Source organism: Nymphalis io, chromosome 3 (genome assembly GCF_905147045.1).
Source record: "Nymphalis io chromosome 3, ilAglIoxx1.1, whole genome shotgun sequence".
In the NCBI taxonomy this organism is placed as follows: domain Eukaryota; kingdom Metazoa; phylum Arthropoda; class Insecta; order Lepidoptera; family Nymphalidae; genus Nymphalis; species Nymphalis io.
The window spans coordinates 6,064,600-6,085,925 of NC_065890.1; the positions used below are offsets into that span (position 1 = coordinate 6,064,600).

The 21,326-nt window shown below is 31.4% G+C and overlaps 1 protein-coding gene across 1 annotated transcript; it reads right to left on the reverse strand.

The window, feature by feature from the left end:
• Positions 1-277: 277 nt before the first annotated feature.
• LOC126781177 (uncharacterized) lies at positions 278-20,776 on the reverse strand. Its single transcript, XM_050506018.1, has 27 exons — positions 20,477-20,776; positions 19,730-19,939; positions 16,133-18,063; positions 15,711-15,857; positions 15,371-15,541; positions 15,100-15,240; positions 14,837-15,022; positions 14,508-14,648; positions 13,855-14,052; positions 13,317-13,460; positions 12,652-12,840; positions 12,209-12,395; positions 11,853-11,962; positions 11,576-11,722; positions 11,074-11,273; positions 10,758-10,788; positions 8,980-9,205; positions 8,824-8,905; positions 8,149-8,327; positions 7,722-7,926; positions 7,257-7,454; positions 7,083-7,179; positions 6,506-6,662; positions 5,980-6,165; positions 5,557-5,720; positions 4,720-4,869; positions 278-3,938 (listed from the first exon to the last, which is right to left on the reverse strand). Exons 2-27 carry the CDS (start codon positions 19,896-19,898, stop codon positions 3,780-3,782), a joined length of 5,895 nt encoding a protein of 1,964 aa, XP_050361975.1. The 5' UTR covers positions 19,899-19,939; positions 20,477-20,776; the 3' UTR covers positions 278-3,779.
• Positions 20,777-21,326: the final 550 nt, after the last annotated feature.

The window sequence follows — 21,326 nt, forward strand, 5'->3', positions numbered from 1 at the left end:
AATGTATAAGAAAGAAGACAGAAGACGCGATGGACGTCGAAAGCCATGTGTGCAAAACAAGAATTGGACAGAAATTGCGTCTACAGATATGCCTATTCCATAAAGCTCAGCAATTCATAAAGCTGTCTACCAACCTTCAGTAATGGAGAGGCACCCGCTTAAAATAAGCTTAGAACCTTCGTCGTGTAACTTTTTACTCTCTTGCTAGGAATAAAAAATAAAAAATACACTTTTATTTAAAACTTTATGAGGCAACAAGCGTAATATATATTTACTTACATAGTTAAACAATATATTAATATCACTTAAGTCCGATATATGTGATCTTGGGTTACATTTAAAAATAAATTTTTGATTAAGTATCTAGTACAAGTCTTACTTAAAGAAAATTTACAAAACAGTATTTTTCTTAACGTGAAATTTTTGAGAGAAAGAACATAAATTCAAAGGTTTTTTTTAATGGTTTAATAAAATTCGTGTTCGTATAGTGGTAGGTGGAATGATAACTGACATTGGTTATATTTATTTTCAACAATATAACGGATATGTTTGTTCTTTTTCATAATATAACTTTAGATAGCGAAATGTGGAAGACATCAAAGCAATCAATCGAAATTTTGTCGACAAAAAAAAGACTGTCAGTTTCTGAAACGTTAACCAAAGTCGGTTTAACTAATTGTTTTTTCTTTAAACTAAATGGTGATCTGTAGGAGCTGATGACGCATTAAAAATAGCGTTCAGTGATCAGTCAGATTGTCCAAATAACTAAAACGGTATTTTGTTAGTATACAAAATTACTATATCTAGAAGATAAACTCGCTCTGATACACGGGAAAACCTGCTCCTTAAGCTAAAAATCTGTCTCCATACATTAAATTTAATATTAAAATAGCAAATTAAAAAAAATTATGGCTATATATATTATATTTAATTATTTGCAGTTTTATGTGTTGGGAACATAGACTTAAGATGAAGTTCATATTTATATATAATCTGTTTAATTTTTAAGCTGTTGTAGCGTTTATTAGCCTTTATTATAAACTATCACTATCATAATTTTGCTTCCAATTTATACACAACGATTAATAAACACTATACGCTGACTAATCATAAAAAATATATAAGTATATTTTAAAATTTTACTAATTCTGCGCGTAGTTTTTATTCTATATATCGATGTGTTTAAAATAAACTATGGCATCATACATCACTACGCGATATATCGATAGATAAGATTTAACTACAGAACAAAATACCGGACATATATCAAAATTTAAGATAAAAAATACACGCGAAACCATGTAACATTATTTGACAAGATAAAAATAATCAACGTTCAACCAACTTATGTGACAAGTAACTATTAAACGAATGATTTTATAAATCAAATCGTGGTAGTATTCAAAACTTATAAACAAATTATTAAACAATTATATAATTTACATAATTTTAAGTTATAATTATACAATAATTTGTACATACAAATGTCATAATTATTGTTATTTGTATACTGTTTATTTTTCCTGTGATTTTCGAACCAAAAATCTGGCATAAATTCCGTATTCTCTCAATATATAAAATTACTACTTTCCGAAAGGGGCATTTGTTGGATGCCCTATGTCCTTTTTTGTACCACTGTGCAGATGCACGCAAAATTTCATGATGAACGATTGCGTAGTTAAGACGTGAAAACGTAACAAACATACAAACTCACTTTCGCATTTATGCTATTCGTGAAGATAAATGTAGGAATTTATTTGAATGATAATGAACAAATGTTCATTATCATTCAAAAATAGTAGCTTGTTAGTTTACAAAATTACTATATCTCAAATAGATTAACACTCTGATATTAATATATAATTGATATAAGTTATGTAACCATAAAAAATGCCATGAATACATAAAGGAATCGAATCTTGAGTCAGGTCAATAAAAAGCTATTGGATTTTTCGCCCACAAATTCTCGTATAACGTGTATTCAGATAACACATAATTTGAACGAACAGGTAAATAAGAAATCTTTTAACATAATTATAATTTTTAGGCTAAATAAGTCAAATAAATGATTGGTTGTACCTACGACATTCGTATCAAAAGTAATAATTTGAATACATAATTAATCTACCCATTTTTGTTATACCGAATGGTACAAAAGAATTTGTACAATCGCAATGCTAAGTCTGACGTTTTAGAATGTCCATGGGCAGAGGGCCCATAGACATTCGATATTAGTTTAAAAGATAATTCAAAGCGTCTATAAGCTATACGAACTTGCGCTTGTAGCACTGAGCAGCATATCCTCCAAAATGAATCACAACAATTCAAAGCCAATAAAAAAAATGTTAAAATGTCATACAATCCACCTCCACTATACCTTTACATTCAAGATGTCATAGTCTTATTTACAAATCTACAAAATTAAATATAACTTACATTTATACAACAATTACAAAAACTAAAACTAGCCAGTTTTAAATCAATAAAAACTTTGAATTTAACGTTATATTTATTTATCATAACGACAGATAAAACGAATATATTAACACGATCAGTCACTTCAATAAATATATTGAAAAAAAAAAAAAATTAAAACTAAATGTTTTTATTTTACATATTATACAGTGGCGTAGCGGATAGCGGGTGGCACAGAGGCGGCAAATATGTCACATACTAAAAGTCTTAACCATTATATAGTTTCTTTTGCTCATGCAATTCAGAAAGATTATTATGAGCACGGAACTCTTTATTATTTATTCAGTGTGAACTGGGGAATCCCCTTTCATTAACTGAGAGCCGCTCGAGTGACTGGCAATACTATTTATTACTATTGTGCCAATGTTGTACAAATGTACAACAGTTAGATTATGAATTATACAGTTGGAGTATTTAATAAATAAGAGCTAAGGATGAAAATATTAATAAATGTCGTTTGTTTGAGAATATAAACATACTTTAGGACTTCGTGAAAATCTTAAAATAAATAACACTACAAAACCAAGTTTATACCAAACAGGACAGACTATTCTCAACAAAAAGCGAAACCTTGTGGCAAAGGAAAAAATAAAATGACAACAAACTGTTTTTAAAATTGTGTTTTTTTCTATAAAATACGTTACGTAACAATCCAGTTGTTAAATTGTTTTGTGTTTAAATTCTCTTCTCATACGTATTGTATGAAACAGAAACTTAATCTTGTCGCAGATAGTACAAAAATACTACAACTATAAATCATTAAATGGCAAACGATTAAGAACTTTTGGAACAAATGTTTTATATTTCACAAAACATACATAAGTACATAACTTTTTTACTTTCAATCTGTACATTTATAAATTTTCTATTGCCGAAAAATTATTTAGAAATGCTGTACATTTTTGAGGCTTTGAATTTAAATACATAAATAAGAACGGCAAAACTTGCCCAAACCCCGGGGATTACTAAAATAAACGCTACGCCACTTATATTATACATATGTACATATATATATGTACATTACATTGTAATATATTAGCATATGCTAGAAGATAACGGCTTAAAATATATTTACTTAATGTAATAATGCGCGATTGAAAGATTAACACATATTTATATATGTATATAGTATTTAAAATGCCAAATTGTACGGATCGAATAAATACAATGTAATCGAAATCCAAGAGGCAGCCGTTATAAAAAGTCATATACTTTACATAATAATATATTTATATATCACTTATATATTTTGTTTTGAACAATAACAGTATTGGAATAATTTATTGTAATTCCATAAATAAGCATCATACGGTTACCACAAATATAAGGCCAGCGTGAGTAGCCAAAGCGATTTTCTTGTGATGTCGCGGCGAAGGATTGAAAGCCATCGACGGTATATCGCTAAGCGGGAACCTTTCGTGGCAAAGTTCCTTTGGCTTATTATTCATCTGTTGAATGAAGTTCTGTAAACATATATAAGACTTGAGTATTGTTTTAAAAATAATCATTCGGATACAAATATTATACATATTACTATCAAGTACATGTGTTCGTCGAATATTGACATATTTTTAGGTATTTGGTACTCAACTGGATATTTGTCATTATTATGCACAAATAAAAGCCGAGATGGCCCAGTGGTTAGAACACGTGAATCTTAACCGATGATCGTGGGTTCAAACCCGGGCAAGCACCACTGAATTTTCATATGCTTAATTTGTGTTTAATAAATTCATCTCGTGCTTGACGGTGAAGGAAAACATCGTGAGGAAACCTGCATGTTTCTCATTTCGTTAAAATTATGCCACATGTGTATTCTACCAATCTGCATTGGAGCAGCGTGGTGGAATAAGCTCCAAACCTTCTCCTCAAAAGGGAGAGGAGGCCTTAACCCAGCAGTGGGACATTTACAGGCTGCTACTGTTCTGTACTGTACTGCACTGATTGTGCACAAAAAGAAGATGTCTAGCGATCACAGGTATCAATACAAATACATAATATGTATATGTATGTACAAAATACTTTTTTTTTAAGTATATATGTAGTTTAGTATCATAAAAATGTTGTTTTATGACTATGCAGCATCACTATATAGATAAGTGAAACACGCCATGTATATTTTAGAAAACTTTTTAACCGGGTTAAATTAGGGACTTTACCGTATATTTATAAAAATGCTATGTCCAAGATCGAACGAGGTCGCGACCACAATCTCAAGTGATATTGTATGGAATCATCAATTACCTTGTCAAGTTCTCTGATAAATTTGAATTCTATTCCGTATGTTTTGACGGCGTCCTCGTAAGTTCGCGGTTCTAGTTTGATTGCTAATTCATCAGTCTTCTGTTTCGTTCGTTTCTTTGCAAGAGGCGTCATGTTTATAAACGCCACCGGCTGGAACACGATGAAACGCTTTAATTCGATAACAACACGAAAGGAAAACGTAAAGCAAAATATACCTTCTATAATGTACTAAGATTAAACTTTATTCAAGCGTGCTTTTTTCTTTTGAATTTTCATTTAAAAATATTAATTTCAATGCACTTTTAAAGAATAAATTGTTTTAGTCCAGTATTCCGGGATCATTTTTACCATTTATTACTACCAAGCTAATTTTCCGTGAGTAGCTTCATTTTGATAAGACGCCCAACAATTTTCTATACAAAAATTCTCGATTATGGTAGCTAACAGGAGTAGCAGCTATAAAATATGTCGATTTAACGATTCTCAAAATTTTATTACTAACTGTGGGTTTTTATATTAAATCTTAAGAAAATTATTGACATTATTGAAAAAATATATTTGTCCTACAAAATGTATTGTTTGATCAAAGAGTCCTCTCCCTCCAACATGCACGCATGTGCAGAGCATTGTTTACTGTTTATGAGGTATCTCACGTATCGGCCATAAGAGTGTAAAGACACAGAAAAATAGCTTGATAGTAATAAATGGTAAAAATGGTCCTGAAATCCAGGAATATTAATTGTATGTCACAAATATTGCATTCGGCTAGAAAAAATCCAGTAATTTTGTATTTTTTATTTTATTATATAAATTGTCAAAGCAACAACTCGTCCAAACCTCCTTGTTAAGAGACGAGAAGGCGGGGTGCGGCGTCATGAGCCGCAGGAGCGGCGGCGCGAAAGCGGCCAGCGCGCCGCACTGCGCGCACGCGCCGCTGCCGTGCACCGCGCCCAGCCGCTGGCCCCAGCCCCACCAGTCCAGCTCGTTCACCGCCTGCGTCACTGCGGGACCAGCGGGTCATGGCGGGCTCTCCGACGTATTGGCGATATAAAGAGCGCTTAACACTTTTTACATGGCCCATGTCAATACATAAATAAATAGGCGTAAAATTGAACGATTAAATCAAAACCAGATTCGCGTACTCATAGTGAATAGTGGTATAAACGACACATATATCTAAAGTCGAAGTCGCAAGGCCCACTCCTGTCTGTCTGCAATCTAGTCTTGTAAAACGTGGAGAGGGTAGAGGAGCTAGCTCACCGATTCCGTCGTTCTCGGCGAGCAGCGCGGAGGGCCAGTGCGGAGTGTGCTCGACGGCGGAGCAGGGCAGGTGGGCGCGCAGGCGGACGGCGCCCACGCCGCGCCGCGCGCTGTCGGCGCCCGTGGGCGACGCGCTGCTCGCCACGCACGCGCCGCCGCGCACGCCGCTCGCCAGCGTGCTCACGCCTGCGGACACGGGATGCCCACGTGAGAGTATATCGATATATGTGCCTTCGGTAGATTGAGGAGGAACAGTGGCAAGTCGCAGGTAAAAAAAGTCTTCTCAATCCTTATGTAAAAAAAACCATGTTCATCTAATTTAATAAAAATATATAAAAATCCAAATACAGTACTATGCTGGACAAGCTGCTTCAAATGAAGTGAAATGCGATGACAAGATACTTTTGTATTATTCAGCTACACGTTTTTTTTGTTTTTTTTTTTTATTTATATATCTTAAACTTGAATTTTAAAATAATACTATATAAAATATATATACAAATACGACAAGTTTGCAAATACTAACCAGTTACGCATGTGTTATGAGAACGTTCGTCGTGATATGGATAGAATATATCAACTCCATCTTCCGTTTCTTTCAACAGAGGAGAGTCGCCTTGTAAATCAAACAAGGCCGTTGTTCCGTCCGAATAACCGACCAAAACAACCGAGTGACCAATTTGCTGCAAATAAAACGATTTGTATTTTTGTTTAACAATTTTGAAATTGAAATATACTACACAATGTAAACAAACGCGTCTAATGAATTGACGCGTCATTTACAAAGTCGTATATTTGTATAGTTACAAATGATTCCGTAGCAATCTATGGAATTATTTGTGACTATATATTTATTTTTATGATTTCAGGTTATTTTGAAGGGGAGACAAACCGGAATAACCGCTCTGCTCAGGCAATTAAAAGAAATGCCAAATTGAAAATATGAAAAAAATAATAAATTGGATATTGCTATTTCCATTTTTATTTTAAATCAAGCTCCCTTCTTCTACTTTCTCGTGAATACGCTGACGCGCTATGTTTAGCTTTCTCTATTATCAGATTTCACTAGTAAATATTTTTTTTATTTTATACATCGTACTTACAGAGGACCAACTGATAGAAGTTGCTTGGAACTTATTCCGTTCGCCTCTGCTTATCCTTAGCTCGGCCACCGGGGTTAAATGGTATACAACTTTATGACTGAAAAAATAATTAAAAAAAAATTAAAATCAGTACCATCTAGTACTTCACGTTTAACATATGTATATAATTCACACCTGTCTATTATTGTAGACGGGTAAGGTACGGAGAATATGTAAGCCGAACCATTCGAGCACGCTGCGGCTAAGAGACCAAGCCTCTGGAATGTCTTAGAATGTTCTAGAAGATTGTCTCGCGCGCCAGACGCACACCAGTCGATTGACCACATTGTGCCGTATTCGTGAGCTATTCCAAGCACAAATTTGGGAACGCAACTGAAATATAAACAGAATGAGGTATTTTATTTATCTCTTTAACAAAGATTCAGAAAATAATATTAGGAACAGTCGACGTTTTATACCATGACGTGTGGTATAAATATTTATACCTGATCTTATGGCAGGCGAGGTAAAGATAAATAAATGACTTTCAGCTTTAATTGACATGAAACAATGGCGATAATGAGGCCAGTGAATTTCTAGACCACTAAAGTTTGCAATCAAAATATTTTCCTTCGAATTCCAAATAAAAAGAGTACAAACGTGGTCATATCCCCAAAGTCCCATATCTGCAACATGCCGGCTTGGCTGTGAATTTGCGCGATGCCCAGACGCGGAGAGTCGGTCGCGTTATGGCAGCTCACCGCCAGGAAGTGTCGCTCACCCCCCTCCCCCGTGTCCTCCCCCGCCTCGCCCGTCGCCCACGATACGCACTGAATGCTGCCGCCCACAAACATGGCATAGCCTCCTGATGAAGGATAAATTTATAAAAAAATATCATCTACTCACGGCTGCATGTGCGAGACATGATTTGAACTGCCCATTAGTAATTGAGTCGCCATTGAGAAATAATCTTTCATAGTTATACATTGTAAGACAATTTGAAAAGTTAATATCGCAAATGTTTTTTTTATACTTTGCGTTTGGACGCTATAACTTCTAAATATTAATAACATTTAATAATGCTTACCGGTTTCCTTTGAAGCTTGAAATTTATTGAGGGTTTTCCAATCCTTTTGACCCATTAGAAGTTTACAGGAATGTTCTAAAGGCGGCATGTATTTACATATGTCATCATCCGGTACACTCTTGTATTTACAGTATCGCCATTGGGGATAGAGTGTATCACTGGTGTAGTGTATTCTACGACTGAAATATGAGAAATTTTGTCATTTATATTATTACCTGTCTCGTTGGTCTAGTGACTAGACATAAGGTCGAAAATTCCGAGGTCCTGGGTTCAAACCCAAGGTCGGGTCAAAAAGAAAGTTATTGAATTTTTCTGTAGAAAATTATCAGTACCAACCCGGAGTCGGGAAGTTGGAAGTATTTAGACTCCGTGTTCCGTGCCTTGAAAAAGCACGTTGTGCCGTTGGTCCTGAGCCTGATCTCTTACCGGTCATGTCAGTATGCCGTTTCATTGGATTATGAGAGTGAGGGAATAACACCTGTGTTTGCGCACACATTTGTGTACTGTAACATGTCGTGCACTGTTGACTAATCTCCCCCATGAGATTGGCCGCCGTGGCCCAAATTGGTTAGTTCAGCATGTATTTACTTTGAGAACTTAATTCTTTATAGAGCATGGAAAATTACATACTCAACAATTTTTTTATATTTCATTTTAAATTATTTGAATACTCACAATTCTTCTGCACTTTGATTCAAAAAGGCTTTCGGATTTTTTATTTCAAACGGAATACGTTTTATTCTTGTTGCGAATGATCCTAAAAATATATATTTCTTTATTACATTTATTCTTAAATTCTATCAAATATTTCTCAACAATTAAATCACTAACTTGATTCGCCGTGCTTCCTCCATTTTTCCTTTGTTAAATCCATTTCTGATGCGGACACATTTGAATCAACTTCAGTTATATCAGAGTCTTCGTCGGAAGACGAATCAACGTGTACGGATGTTTCGGAATCGCTGAAGTCTTTATATTTCATTTTACCACACTCGTGTTCTTCTAGCTCATTCTCCTCATCGGCTCCAAAACCACATGAGGTACAATTATATTCAAACTGCCACACAAAAGGATCATTTCATTATGCAATAAGTTTTAATATGTAACAATCAATCTCTAGTAACTATTCAACGACCCTCTTTTAGTATATGCACAGAAAACATAACCCATCGCCACTTTTATATCAGTAAATATAATAATAATTTATTTTATTTACTTATTAATCCTTTATTGCACACACCTTACAAACATTTAGTAACATATAAAGCTAGTAGAAAATATAGTATGCAAAGGCGGCCTTATCACTTACAGTGATCTCTTCCAGGCAACCTCTGTAAAGAGAAATGTTTATGTGTTTTTTAGCCAGGATCACTAATCGGGCATAGTGTGCGAACAACTTATACTTAAAAAGTTATTGAGCTTAATACAAATATGTAATATACCAACCTACATACATATATATATATACATATACACTTATACATACATACATATAAACTTATATAAGAAATAAATAACCATATACATATAATAATACAACATGCTATAGTTATATTGATAGATAACTGGTGGTAGGGCTTTGTGCAAGCTCGTCTGGGTAGGTACCACCCACTCATCAGATATTCTACCGCAAAACAGCAATACTTGATATTGTTGTGTTCCGGTTTGAAGGGTGAGTGAGCCAGTGTAATTACAGGCACAAGGGACATAAAATCTTAGTTCACAAGGTTGGTGGCGCATTGGCTATAAGCGATGGTTGACATTTCTTACAATGCCAATGTCTAAGGGCGTTTGGTGACCACTTACCATCAGTTGGCCCATATGCTCGTCCGCTTTCCTATTCTATTAAAAAAAAGAGGAGGCAGATATTGGGAACTTCTCGTTTTCCATTAAAAACAAATATAAAAGGCCATATGAAATCGTCTGCCAACATGCTGCCTCTAGTTTTCAATAAACCGCGCATTCAAAAGTGTTAAAAAAGACGAGATTGGCTCTTAACTGATTCAGATATAATAATATAGATAGAATAATAATAATAATTATGCAAACAACTCTTAAAAATATGTACGGATTCAGCATTTAGGATTCAGGATTAATTAATTTAGTAATTGAAAACTTATTTTTTTTCTGGAATTTAACCTTCAATAAATATCAAGTTAAGATCTAACGCAGTAAATAATTATAAATATATTTTTTAATAAAACATAGAAATAAATATATCTCCCTACCCGTAGTGGGTTACCGTAGTGAAATAAAGTCTAGACCTCCTCAAAAGCAGAGGTGACCTCTGTAGTACGTTTATCGCCTATTTATTTTTACTCTTACCGTATTAACCTGTGCTTGTCTGAAATTGTATACTCGTATCTAGAGATCTATTTCTGCAAGTGTTTTTTTCGTGAGATAAAGTGGAGACTCGGCATATACGATACAAAATATTGCATTAACCGCTTTTTAGATCATATATGACATTATGACCCTCAGAAAATTTTCACGTCATCTTAAATGTCGACATCGTTAAGAACTGATGAGTTCTAATCGATAGCGATATGATACATACATAGAAGTAGCGAAATGTTTCACCCTATTCGTTAATTAAAATATCCACTCACCTTTTGATACTTTCCAATGACATTCCGAGCTCTGAAAAAATACATTCATAATTTCAGTTTTACAAGAAGTCATGAGATTAGTTAAAATCAGCCACTGACCACCAACCACTGAATTTTCACGTGCTTGAATTGTGTTCATAATTCATCTCGTGATCAGCTATGAAGGAAAACATCGTGAGGAAACCTGCATGTGTTAGACGAAAATATACCAGTTGCCACCAATCCGCATTGGAGCAGTGTGGTGGAATAACTTTCTTCTCAAACGGAGAGGATTAATTTGTTTTTTAAATATTTTTAATTCGTTTAAAATATGTACCTTTTAGCGGCCTGCCTGCCATCCGCAAAGGGTTCATTTTTAATTTCACCATTAATATCCAATTTTATCTTCAACTCTAATTCCTTTTTTCTCTCTTTCGCGAACTCTTGCTCTTTATGCATTTGCAAATGTTGATATTTATAAATACACAAGTATTTACTGTTGCATATCTCACAATAGTTTTTGAACTCTTCTACTTCCTGGAAAGAGAAAAAATATATAGTATACAAAGAAAAATTTATTTTATGAAAAAAATCTGTTCGAATTCATGTTGTATATATAGAAATGTATTTAATGAATGGCTATATAATACCTCTATCAGTATCATCTACATATTCTTTAAGTACTGTTTTAGACACAAAATACATCTCTCTATATATTTTTAACTGGAGTTAACGATAAGCTAAAATCTGATAAAGTAACGTAAAATAGTCTTTAAAAAGTTACACGAATACGATACTTAATAAATCCTTGCACGTAACGCATACTCCTTTATTATTACCTCCTCGCTCTTCCCACATTGTATGATGTGCGCGTAAAAACCTAAAATCGACACTCTTGCAACACCACATTGTAGGCACTCGAGTTTTTTATTATGTTTTCTATACTCCTTTAAACAATTTTCGACTGCATGAGGGTTTTTAACATCCTAAAAATTAATAAAATATTTTATTAATAAATTATTTTTATTATTTATTATTATTATTATGTCCCAGGATATTATTATTAATAATAATCGATTATATTGCTTATTCAAAAAAAAAATTAAAAGAACTTACTATTGGGAAATCCCCCACAGCCCACGCAACATTATAGTGTTTCTTCATAGCGTGAGATTTCCAATCTTTTGGATCAACTACTTCAGAGCAAACAGCGCATTCATAAGAATCTAAAAAAAAAATTCGTTCATCATCAATACTATTATAAATATTAACAAAAAAAAATCAGTTTAAGATACCGGAATCAAGAACTGCATTATTCAAAACATCATTTTAAAAACTTTTATTTTACATATTATTTACTTTAAAATTGGAAAAATACACTACCGTTAAGGTTTCTCTAGTAAAAGTATACTAGTTTACAATGTGTATAAGTATATATAATATTTATAAAAGTATAATATAATAAAATATACCATTTCCTTTGATCCCTTCCTCTTTCAGAGATGAATTCGAAACAAATGTCGAATCACAAGTTTCTATATGAGATAAAAACACTTTTACATACTTTCTGACAATGCCACATTTGTTACAAACTAAACCGTTATATTTTTTATTTATATCATTCAAGTGCTGCAAAATCTCCAGATGATTTTCGAGGTCCTGAAAAATAAAGCGTAATTCATACAAATTCTTTGACGTCAGTAAATTTAGATACTAAACTTTTGATGCCGAGACCAATTATGTTGCGAATAATTATTCAAAAAATAATAATGCTTATTATTTTATTTAAAGCATTCATACATGTATATACTTTTACTTTATTTAAAAAAAAAATTTATGAAATACTCTTGTAACTGTATACTAATTCGAAATCTTCTAAGCCCAAACTAAACAACAGACGTCTAGGCGCACTCACTAAAGCTGTTTGCCCTTCCTTCCATGCTATATAAGCATGTTCCTTTTGAATGTGTTTAATCCAATACTTTTGTTCCAATTCCTTCTGACAAACTCCACACTTCACAATTTTTTCAGGTTCAAGATTCTCGTCTGGCGTTGTATCGTTCAAGTCAGTCATACAACTGTCGTCACCATCGAGAGTGGTATTCTAAAAATACAACAAATTACATGTACATGTACAATACAAAATTAAAAAAATATAAGTTTTTTTTTTAATTTTACTTAATAACAATGTAAACACTAACGAACGGGACTGACAAAAATGATGGTGGTTAGTAACCACACAACACAAGTATTATCTTGAATTTTTAGCATTTGAAATGCCTTTTTTTAACGCTGGAAAAACGCGTCACGCGTTTCCCCCACGGGAACAGTGGGGGGTATGTGCGGCTCGCCGGTGTTCAAAGCGTCGAGTGCGCCCCGAACATCGGAATACCCACTAAAAAACCAGCGGTACCCTTTCCGTCTTTAGGAGGAGCGCCACGGGATCGTTTTCGCATGCTACCGTGACGCATGTATTTGAAATGCCTTGCATTAACTTAACAATTTCTTTTTTTATTTGAAGAAACCTAAGTTATGTTTACATAAAACTTTTACCACATAACATTTCTGTAAGAAACTTACCGAGGACTCGCTACAGTTTTTTATATGCGTCAAAAAAGACTTGACATATTTACGACGAATTCCACATTTGGGGCAAATCAATCCATCAATGTCTTTGGTTAAATCGTACAAGTGATCATAAACTTCTTTAGCATCATTGACATTCTGAAAAAAGATAATAATTTATGACATATGGCGTATGATTGGACCTTAAATATCAAAAATAAAAACCACAACCATAACCAACACCACTTGTAACTTATATATGTATGTATATTGTAACTTCTTAGGCTTAACGTGACAATATTAGTAGCATCTATAAGATAATTTGTTTATTTATCTTGTACTCGGCGGTGAAAAAAAATGGCGCAAGGAAACCTCCAATATATACCTCCAAATAAGCTCCAAACCGTCTACTCAAAAGGATGGGATGCTTTAGCCCAGCATTGAAGCATTTAAAGGCATACTTAACTATCAGACAATGTGCCATGAATGTATCTTTAAAAAAAAGAACATTATTACTATTGTAACTAGAACGTTAGATAAATTTTACGCTTACTAATTCAGTTTCTCCTTCCTTCCAAGCTAAGTAAGAGTGTTCCTTGCATATGTGATCGATCCACTTTTCATCTTCAACATCTATATGACATACTCCACACTTAATAGGTCCCCCCGTGTTAATTTTAACTTTGCTCTTAGCACTCTCAAATTTGATTTCATTTTCTCTAAATACCGTTGAGTCGGGTGATAGTAATTCCTAAAAATACAAAAACATTTCAGTAATATGCATTATAGACACCAAAAGTTTCGCTACTACAAGTACTGGTATCTGTAATTAAGTTAATAATGCAGCCTTTAATTAACTCTAGTTCGACTTGAATATTCGCGAATATAAAACCTCCTGTAAAGTATTTACAAGATGTAATAAAAGCAAATGAAGAAAGAAAAATATGTAACCTATAAAAATAAAAAAGAATTAAGTGTCTATCCTGTGATTTCAAAATAACTGCCTTTTTTCTGTTAAAATGGTTATTTGTTAGTTATAACAACAATATGATCCATTATGTATTATTAAATCAGCCATTATGTACATTAAAATAGCAGATTTTAAAGATTTTCGTCACAAGCCGAATTCCACGCTGGTGAGCCGCAGATTTTGCTAGTTACTGAATAAATTACTAAAATAGTAAAGAATATGAAGCTCTTACTTACAATATTCGCACAACTCTTTAAATGATTTATGTAAGATTTTACAAATTTACGGGCAACACCACAGTTGCTACATTCCAATCGTCCAATCGTTTTCCTAGTAATGTTTAAAATGTTTAAAACTTTATCTTCATCCGTGCAATCCTGTGTGCAAATTTAATTAATATCATAATGTAATAGAAAATAAATATTATAAAATAATTAACACATTTTGCAGCTTAATTCGCCAAGATATTCATTTTAATTAGAACAGTAACAGCAACGATAAAATTAAAAAAAAAAAAAAAAAACAAGAACGAACAATCAACAGCCTGGAGATCTAATTAACTCACCAGGGGCGGCGCTCCTTGTTCCCAAGCTAGGTAGTTGTGTTCTTTACCAATATGTTCAAACCATAAATTTTCCTCTACCTCGCTCTGACACACTCCACATATTAACCGATTAACACTTCGAGACGAAGACTGATCTATTTCATCGTCGATATTAAATCTTCTCGTTGTTCTACTATTTTTATTACACTAAAAAACATTTTGATTATAAATCTGTTTATTAGGAACATAAAAAAAATTTATCATGATGTTATTCAATTACTCACTCTTTTATTTATGCATTTTTGAACATGGTCAATGAACTTATTTAATACATTTTGTTCAGTATCGCAAAATGTACACACTAACGTTCCAGTGTCGCATAATCTTCGATTTAATTTTAAAAGCAACTTTTTATCTTCGAAATTCTGTAAATTATCAGGAGAATTAATTACGACAGTGTGTCGGCTCGTGACTAGACTATAAAGTTCCGATTTTATGGACAGTTGATGCTCATACAATGACTTTTTTTAATTCAGTGAAATTTGGTGCACTTACAATGGTTTGGCCTTCTGTCCATGCGATATAACAATGCCTTTTTGAAATGTGATTCTCCCAATCGATCTTTGCTACTTTTTTACCACACGGTTCGCATCTAAGAGTATAGGTTGCTGATTTAGCAGAATGTTTATCGTTATCTGATTCGCTTAACGAAGATCTTTTTCTTTTCTGAAAGTATATTTTAAAGTTATTTCCACGTACTGCCCTCTTTTCCCGTTAAATTATCATTTTATAAAGTAGATATATTATTATCATCTATATTATTTAACTACGGAGTACATTTTCATATTTTGCTTCATTCCTATCGTTTGGCTTTTAACTTATGCTTATAACGTACCCTGGATACATTTTTGTTTGAATCCAAATTTTGTTGACAAATCATGTTTTTTCTGGAGTTGGAGCCCTCTGTCGCTTTTAAATTTTTTTCATCAACAGTTGTTTCTTTTTTCAAATAATCAATTTTGGAAGACTCATTACTTGGTTTCTAAAAAAAAGAAGTAATAAAGATAGTTCTTGACATTAAACGATAAGTCAATTCTTATATATTTATATGTCTAAAGAAACCGGTTATCATAATTTTAGCAAACAATATATATATGTACATATATGTAGTTTAAATTACGTATATATAGTCAAAGTATAATCTTATAAATGAAAACAATCGCTCAAAATAAGAAAATTATAATCGTGAAATCATTATTTTCAATTTACAAAAGGTTTTATTTAGAAATAAATCAAAGATATCATTATAATACTTACACATTTTTTCTTAATATTTTCATATTGCTTATTTATGCCGTTAACATATTTGTTACACTCGTTTATATGCAAATGATTTCCTAAGCCTATATTTATTGAAGATTCATCATTTTGAGTTATTTCGTACTTATTATATGTCGTAAAATAATCGTTACTATCAAAGTTAATATTTTTATAAACATTTTCAATGTGATACCAACAAATGTTATTATTATTAAAAGATTCATCTATAACGCAATTCTCTTCTGACAGTTCCTCGTTATACAGAAAATGCTTTTGTTCATTTTTACTTTTTACTACATCGTATTCATCTTCATAAATGCTGAACAGAGTGTCTAGCGAGCAGTGACTAATAGACGGAATTGAAAAATGAATGTGTTCATAATTATTAGATGATTCATAATAATTATAAGCACCGAAATCTTTACAAATACAAACATTCTTAATAATTTGGGTATCAGTCTCAGAAACATTTACTTTGTAATCAATATCAGCAGTTTTCTCTAAACAGTCTAATAAATGTGTAACATTATGATTACAGGTCTTTTTTGAAGTTTTCTTTATTTTAGAGTATGTTTTAATGGATCGAACATTCCTGTTTTTTATTAGAGGAATTAATTCTCCACCGGGTTTTTCAACACCCTGTATACATAATTTCGATGTTACAATGTTTTCATCCGAATTGAATTTGTCTTTACAATAATCACCATCATTGGTATTAGAATTATTATTTACAAAATTGACAATTTCCATATTATCTAATAATGATTTTGTCGGTGAAAAGACCTTATTGTTTTTTTCGTCTTCAGAATTATATTTTGATTGTTGATTTTGGAAATTGTTTTCTGTTTGATTTTCTACATTTTCCTTACTTGTATCCCTATAGTTAAAATTGGATAAGTCTGCATCTCTAAAGCAATTTTGATCATTCCGATGAACACTAGTTAGATAATTAGTTTGATCAGGTTCTTTTCCCTCATATTCTTCTTTTGAAGCTGAATTCGATACATTAACTAATTTATCACCGGTACTATAATTTTTGTTTAATAATAATTCATCTTTATTTATTTTATTTGATAATTTGTAATTATTGTCATCCTTTGATTCTTTGATACATATATTTATCCCCTCAGTTTTTGATGTCAATTTAGTACCCACAATTCGAATAATATCGTTACTGTACACTCCGTTAGAAATATCTGTCATTGGTTGAATATCGTTTAAAGAATTTTGAGACACCAATTTTTTTAGAACAGGCTTTTCAGTTATTATTGTGTTATTCTTGGATAACGTTGTATCCATTCTAACAGGTATTAGGGAATTAGACTCAGATATATGAATCTTTTTCAACTCTTTTATTTTATTTGCGTCCAAAATTTCATGCGCTAATATATTAATTTTATTTTTAGGTTCTAAAGTAATCTTTGGGTTTATATCTTTTACTACTTGGACTTTATAGTTATCCGATATTATAATTTTATTTGTTAATTCATTATTATACTTCGGAATGTCCATTTCAATATCTGTATTATGAATGATACTATTATTCTTAGGCTTATCATTTCCACTAGGACTAATGTTATCGTTTCTCATTTTACTAGTATCTAAACTATTATGTTGAGGGCTCACAATTTCTCGATTCTTCCTTAATCCGTTTTCATTATTTTCACTTAGTTTAGATATTTTTGATGAAATTTGGTTATTTTCAATAGAGGCACCAGAATTATTTAAAAAATCCTCGTCATTCATTACGTCGTAAGATTTTAAAACAGAAAAGGTGGGACTTAAAAGTACAGACTCTTTCATTAGATTGGCTGTTTTAAGAATAGATGTTTCTTTACTAGAACTATTTATGCAAATATTTTCAGCAGGTAATCCAGGTTGTTCAGTAAAAAGAGGAGGGACTAAATCTTTTACACTGTCCACAATTTCTGAAATATTTAAATAATTTACTGTAATGTATGTAAAACTTTTATATGTTAAGACGATCGATCGAAGCAAATATAAATATCAGTAATATCTTCGCAACCAGATACGCAGTAAAATAAATCTTGATGACAATCATATTTGATATAAAAATTAGGATGGATTTGCGATGATTTAAAGCGGCCAACGCCAGTATCACCAAACAATTAAAAATTGATTTAATTAATTTATAGTAAATAGAATATTGATTATAATTATTTAGCATAACCCTCTTAAATAAATAATACCATGCCCTGCATGCGTTCCAATGCCAATTTTTTTTTATTTACAATTAGTTTAAATATACTATGATAAAACCCTTTACGCAAGTTACAAGATTTTTGACTTGTTACTTGATTATTTTAGTGATTAGATTTAAAATAATGAGTGGAGTGAGAGGTAACATATTGGAAATTAAATCACTCGTCCAATCAATAATTTTGGCCAAACATTCAAATATATATACAAACAAACCTACATAGACAAATTCCGTTTAAGCCATGTCCCTGAATGCATGAATGCAGTTTGAACACTGTTTTACATATTTTCTACAAGATTAAGCAAAATATGATTAAATTATATTTTTTGTAAAGGGTATTTTATACAAGTCAAATTGAATATAATGATAATTAGTAGTTAGTTTTTTTTATATTATTAATAACCATAAAAAAATAAATCTTAATAGGAATTACATATAATAATAATAGAAAAATAAATTAACACACAACTAATAAAAACACATCTAAATATGTTAAGAAATATTTAAACAATTCAAAAAAAGTGTTGGAAAATAAATTAATAATGTTTAATAAGTATAAATCCTATATTTGTCCCGTAATATTTATATTTTTCAAGAATTTATGTTAATTAAAAATAACTGTGCCAATTGGTTAACTCTTAATTTAAGTCAGCAATATTTAACAACATTAATTACAGTTGTTGAAAGTTTGACTGGTAGTAGGGCTTTGTGCAAGCTCGTCTGGGTAGGTACCACCCACTCATCAGATATTCTACCGCAAAACAGTAGTACTTGATATTGTTGTGTTCCGGTTTGAAGGATGAGTGAGCCAGTGTAATTACAGGCACAAGGGACATAAAATCTTAGTTCCGAAGGTTGGTGGTGCATTGGCTATGTAAGCGATGGTTGACATTTCTTACAATGCCAATGTCTAAGGGCATTGGTGACCACTTACCATTAGATGGCCCATATGCTCGTCTGCCTTCCTATTTTATAAAAAAACAAAAAAAGTATAACTCACTTGTTCTCATATAGTATCATCTTTATAGAGAAAAGTTAATATTTTAAATAAAGTAAATTTATCCAGATACAACAAATCAATAATTAAAATTGATAAATATTTTTGTTTTCGAATTTTTTTTAGTAATCAATATTTGATTAAATAAAAATCTAATATATTATTTTTATTTATAAATTGTTTTTTTTATATAATAATAGAATATGTGTTTTTATTACAAATATCAATTGAAAATTAAATCAATCCATATGTACTTTTTATATTTTACTACAAAATAGTTATGCTAATAATGGACATAAAAAATTGCACAATATATTGCACTATTTCAGCATTCGCTGCGTCTAATATGAACCTCTACAAAACAAAATTATCTTACCTGTACATGAAGAATTTATTGAATTGTCTATGCCAGGTTGAATATTTCCCAAATTTATACCTAATTTTTCTAATATATTAGGTGGTAAGACAAGTACTTCCGGATTATCATGCATTTGATTAGAAAAAAAAATATCCTCTTTTTTTTTTTTTAATTTCTTAGAATTCATTTTGATGTTACTTTTTGGTACTAAATATTAACTAAATTTGGCTGGAAAAAAAAAGTTAAAAAGTTGCAAAATATGATAGAATTGAACCATGGACTCTAAAAATTTTTACTCAAATTCATAACCATAGGCAACAGAGCCAGTTGCACAATATTACTATGTTTAAATTTTTGATACCATTTGTAAATTGAAAATAAATATTTAAAAAAAAATATATTACGTAATATTATCATTCATACTGACAAATGATAACACTTAAAATATATGAACAATTTTAGAAAAAATTTATGACATGAAATTTTATAAAACAAAACTTAAAACAAAATTTAATAGATCTATCCTATACACGAAATAAAAATATTGAGAAATTAAGCCTACTTCGATAGTTGGAATCGAACCAACGTCACCGAGATAGCAACAACACGTGCAGCCATAAAAATATTGCGCTGATGAAGACTAACATATAGTAATGAAAATTACAATCAAATAATAAAAACCTTAAAGGAAATTTCATTTAAAAATTAATTTGGAATACCATAATTGTACGCCTTGAATATTACAAAGTGCATATAGGTACTTACGTGTAATTCGACGCCACTCACTTCTACTATATATCTAAAATATAAAAACTAACAGAAACATTTTATAAAACAAAAACAATTTGAAATTAACCAATATCCTTACAATAGTCTGGATATTTTTATATTACTAGTATAGGTTATAAGTTAAAACTTAGCAGTACGATTGCTCGAATTGACATTAATGCCTTATCTCATGCCTTTTAAGTCTGACACAGACTAATACAAAGTTGTGACACAAGTGTCTGACATTTTTTTGAACATTTTTTCTAGAGTTTACACATAGTGCAAATGCAATTTGTGAGGTGGACGGTATTCTTTGTAATATATATTCAGAAGACAAATACGCTTCTTTTGAACATCGATTGAATATGATTACATTTTATCATCGAATAAAAATGTAAATGCAATAAAATGATTGTTTCAAATTTATTTTGTTCGAACCACTGCTATTAACTGTAAGAAATATAATATTATATATTAATATGAAATAAAGCTGGATAATTCCATTTAAATAAAATCAATAAACTATTTTAAACTCCAGTCAGTCATACAAGAAAATAAGGAGTCAGTTTCATACAAGAAAATAAGGCATCTTTACACATCGTAGTAGTATCGCATTTTGATTACAATAAATTAAATGGCAATTTAAATGATTTAATGTAAGTATGTATGTGTTCAATACAAAATATTATTCTTTAATACCATAACACATGCCAAGAAATAAAATGTAGGCAACAGATTTTTGTATACCAATTACATTTTAAAACTTACATTTGTATAATTTATATAACTTATATTATTTTTTTATTTGATTGCTTATTGCTGGAAATGATTAATTTTTTTATTAATT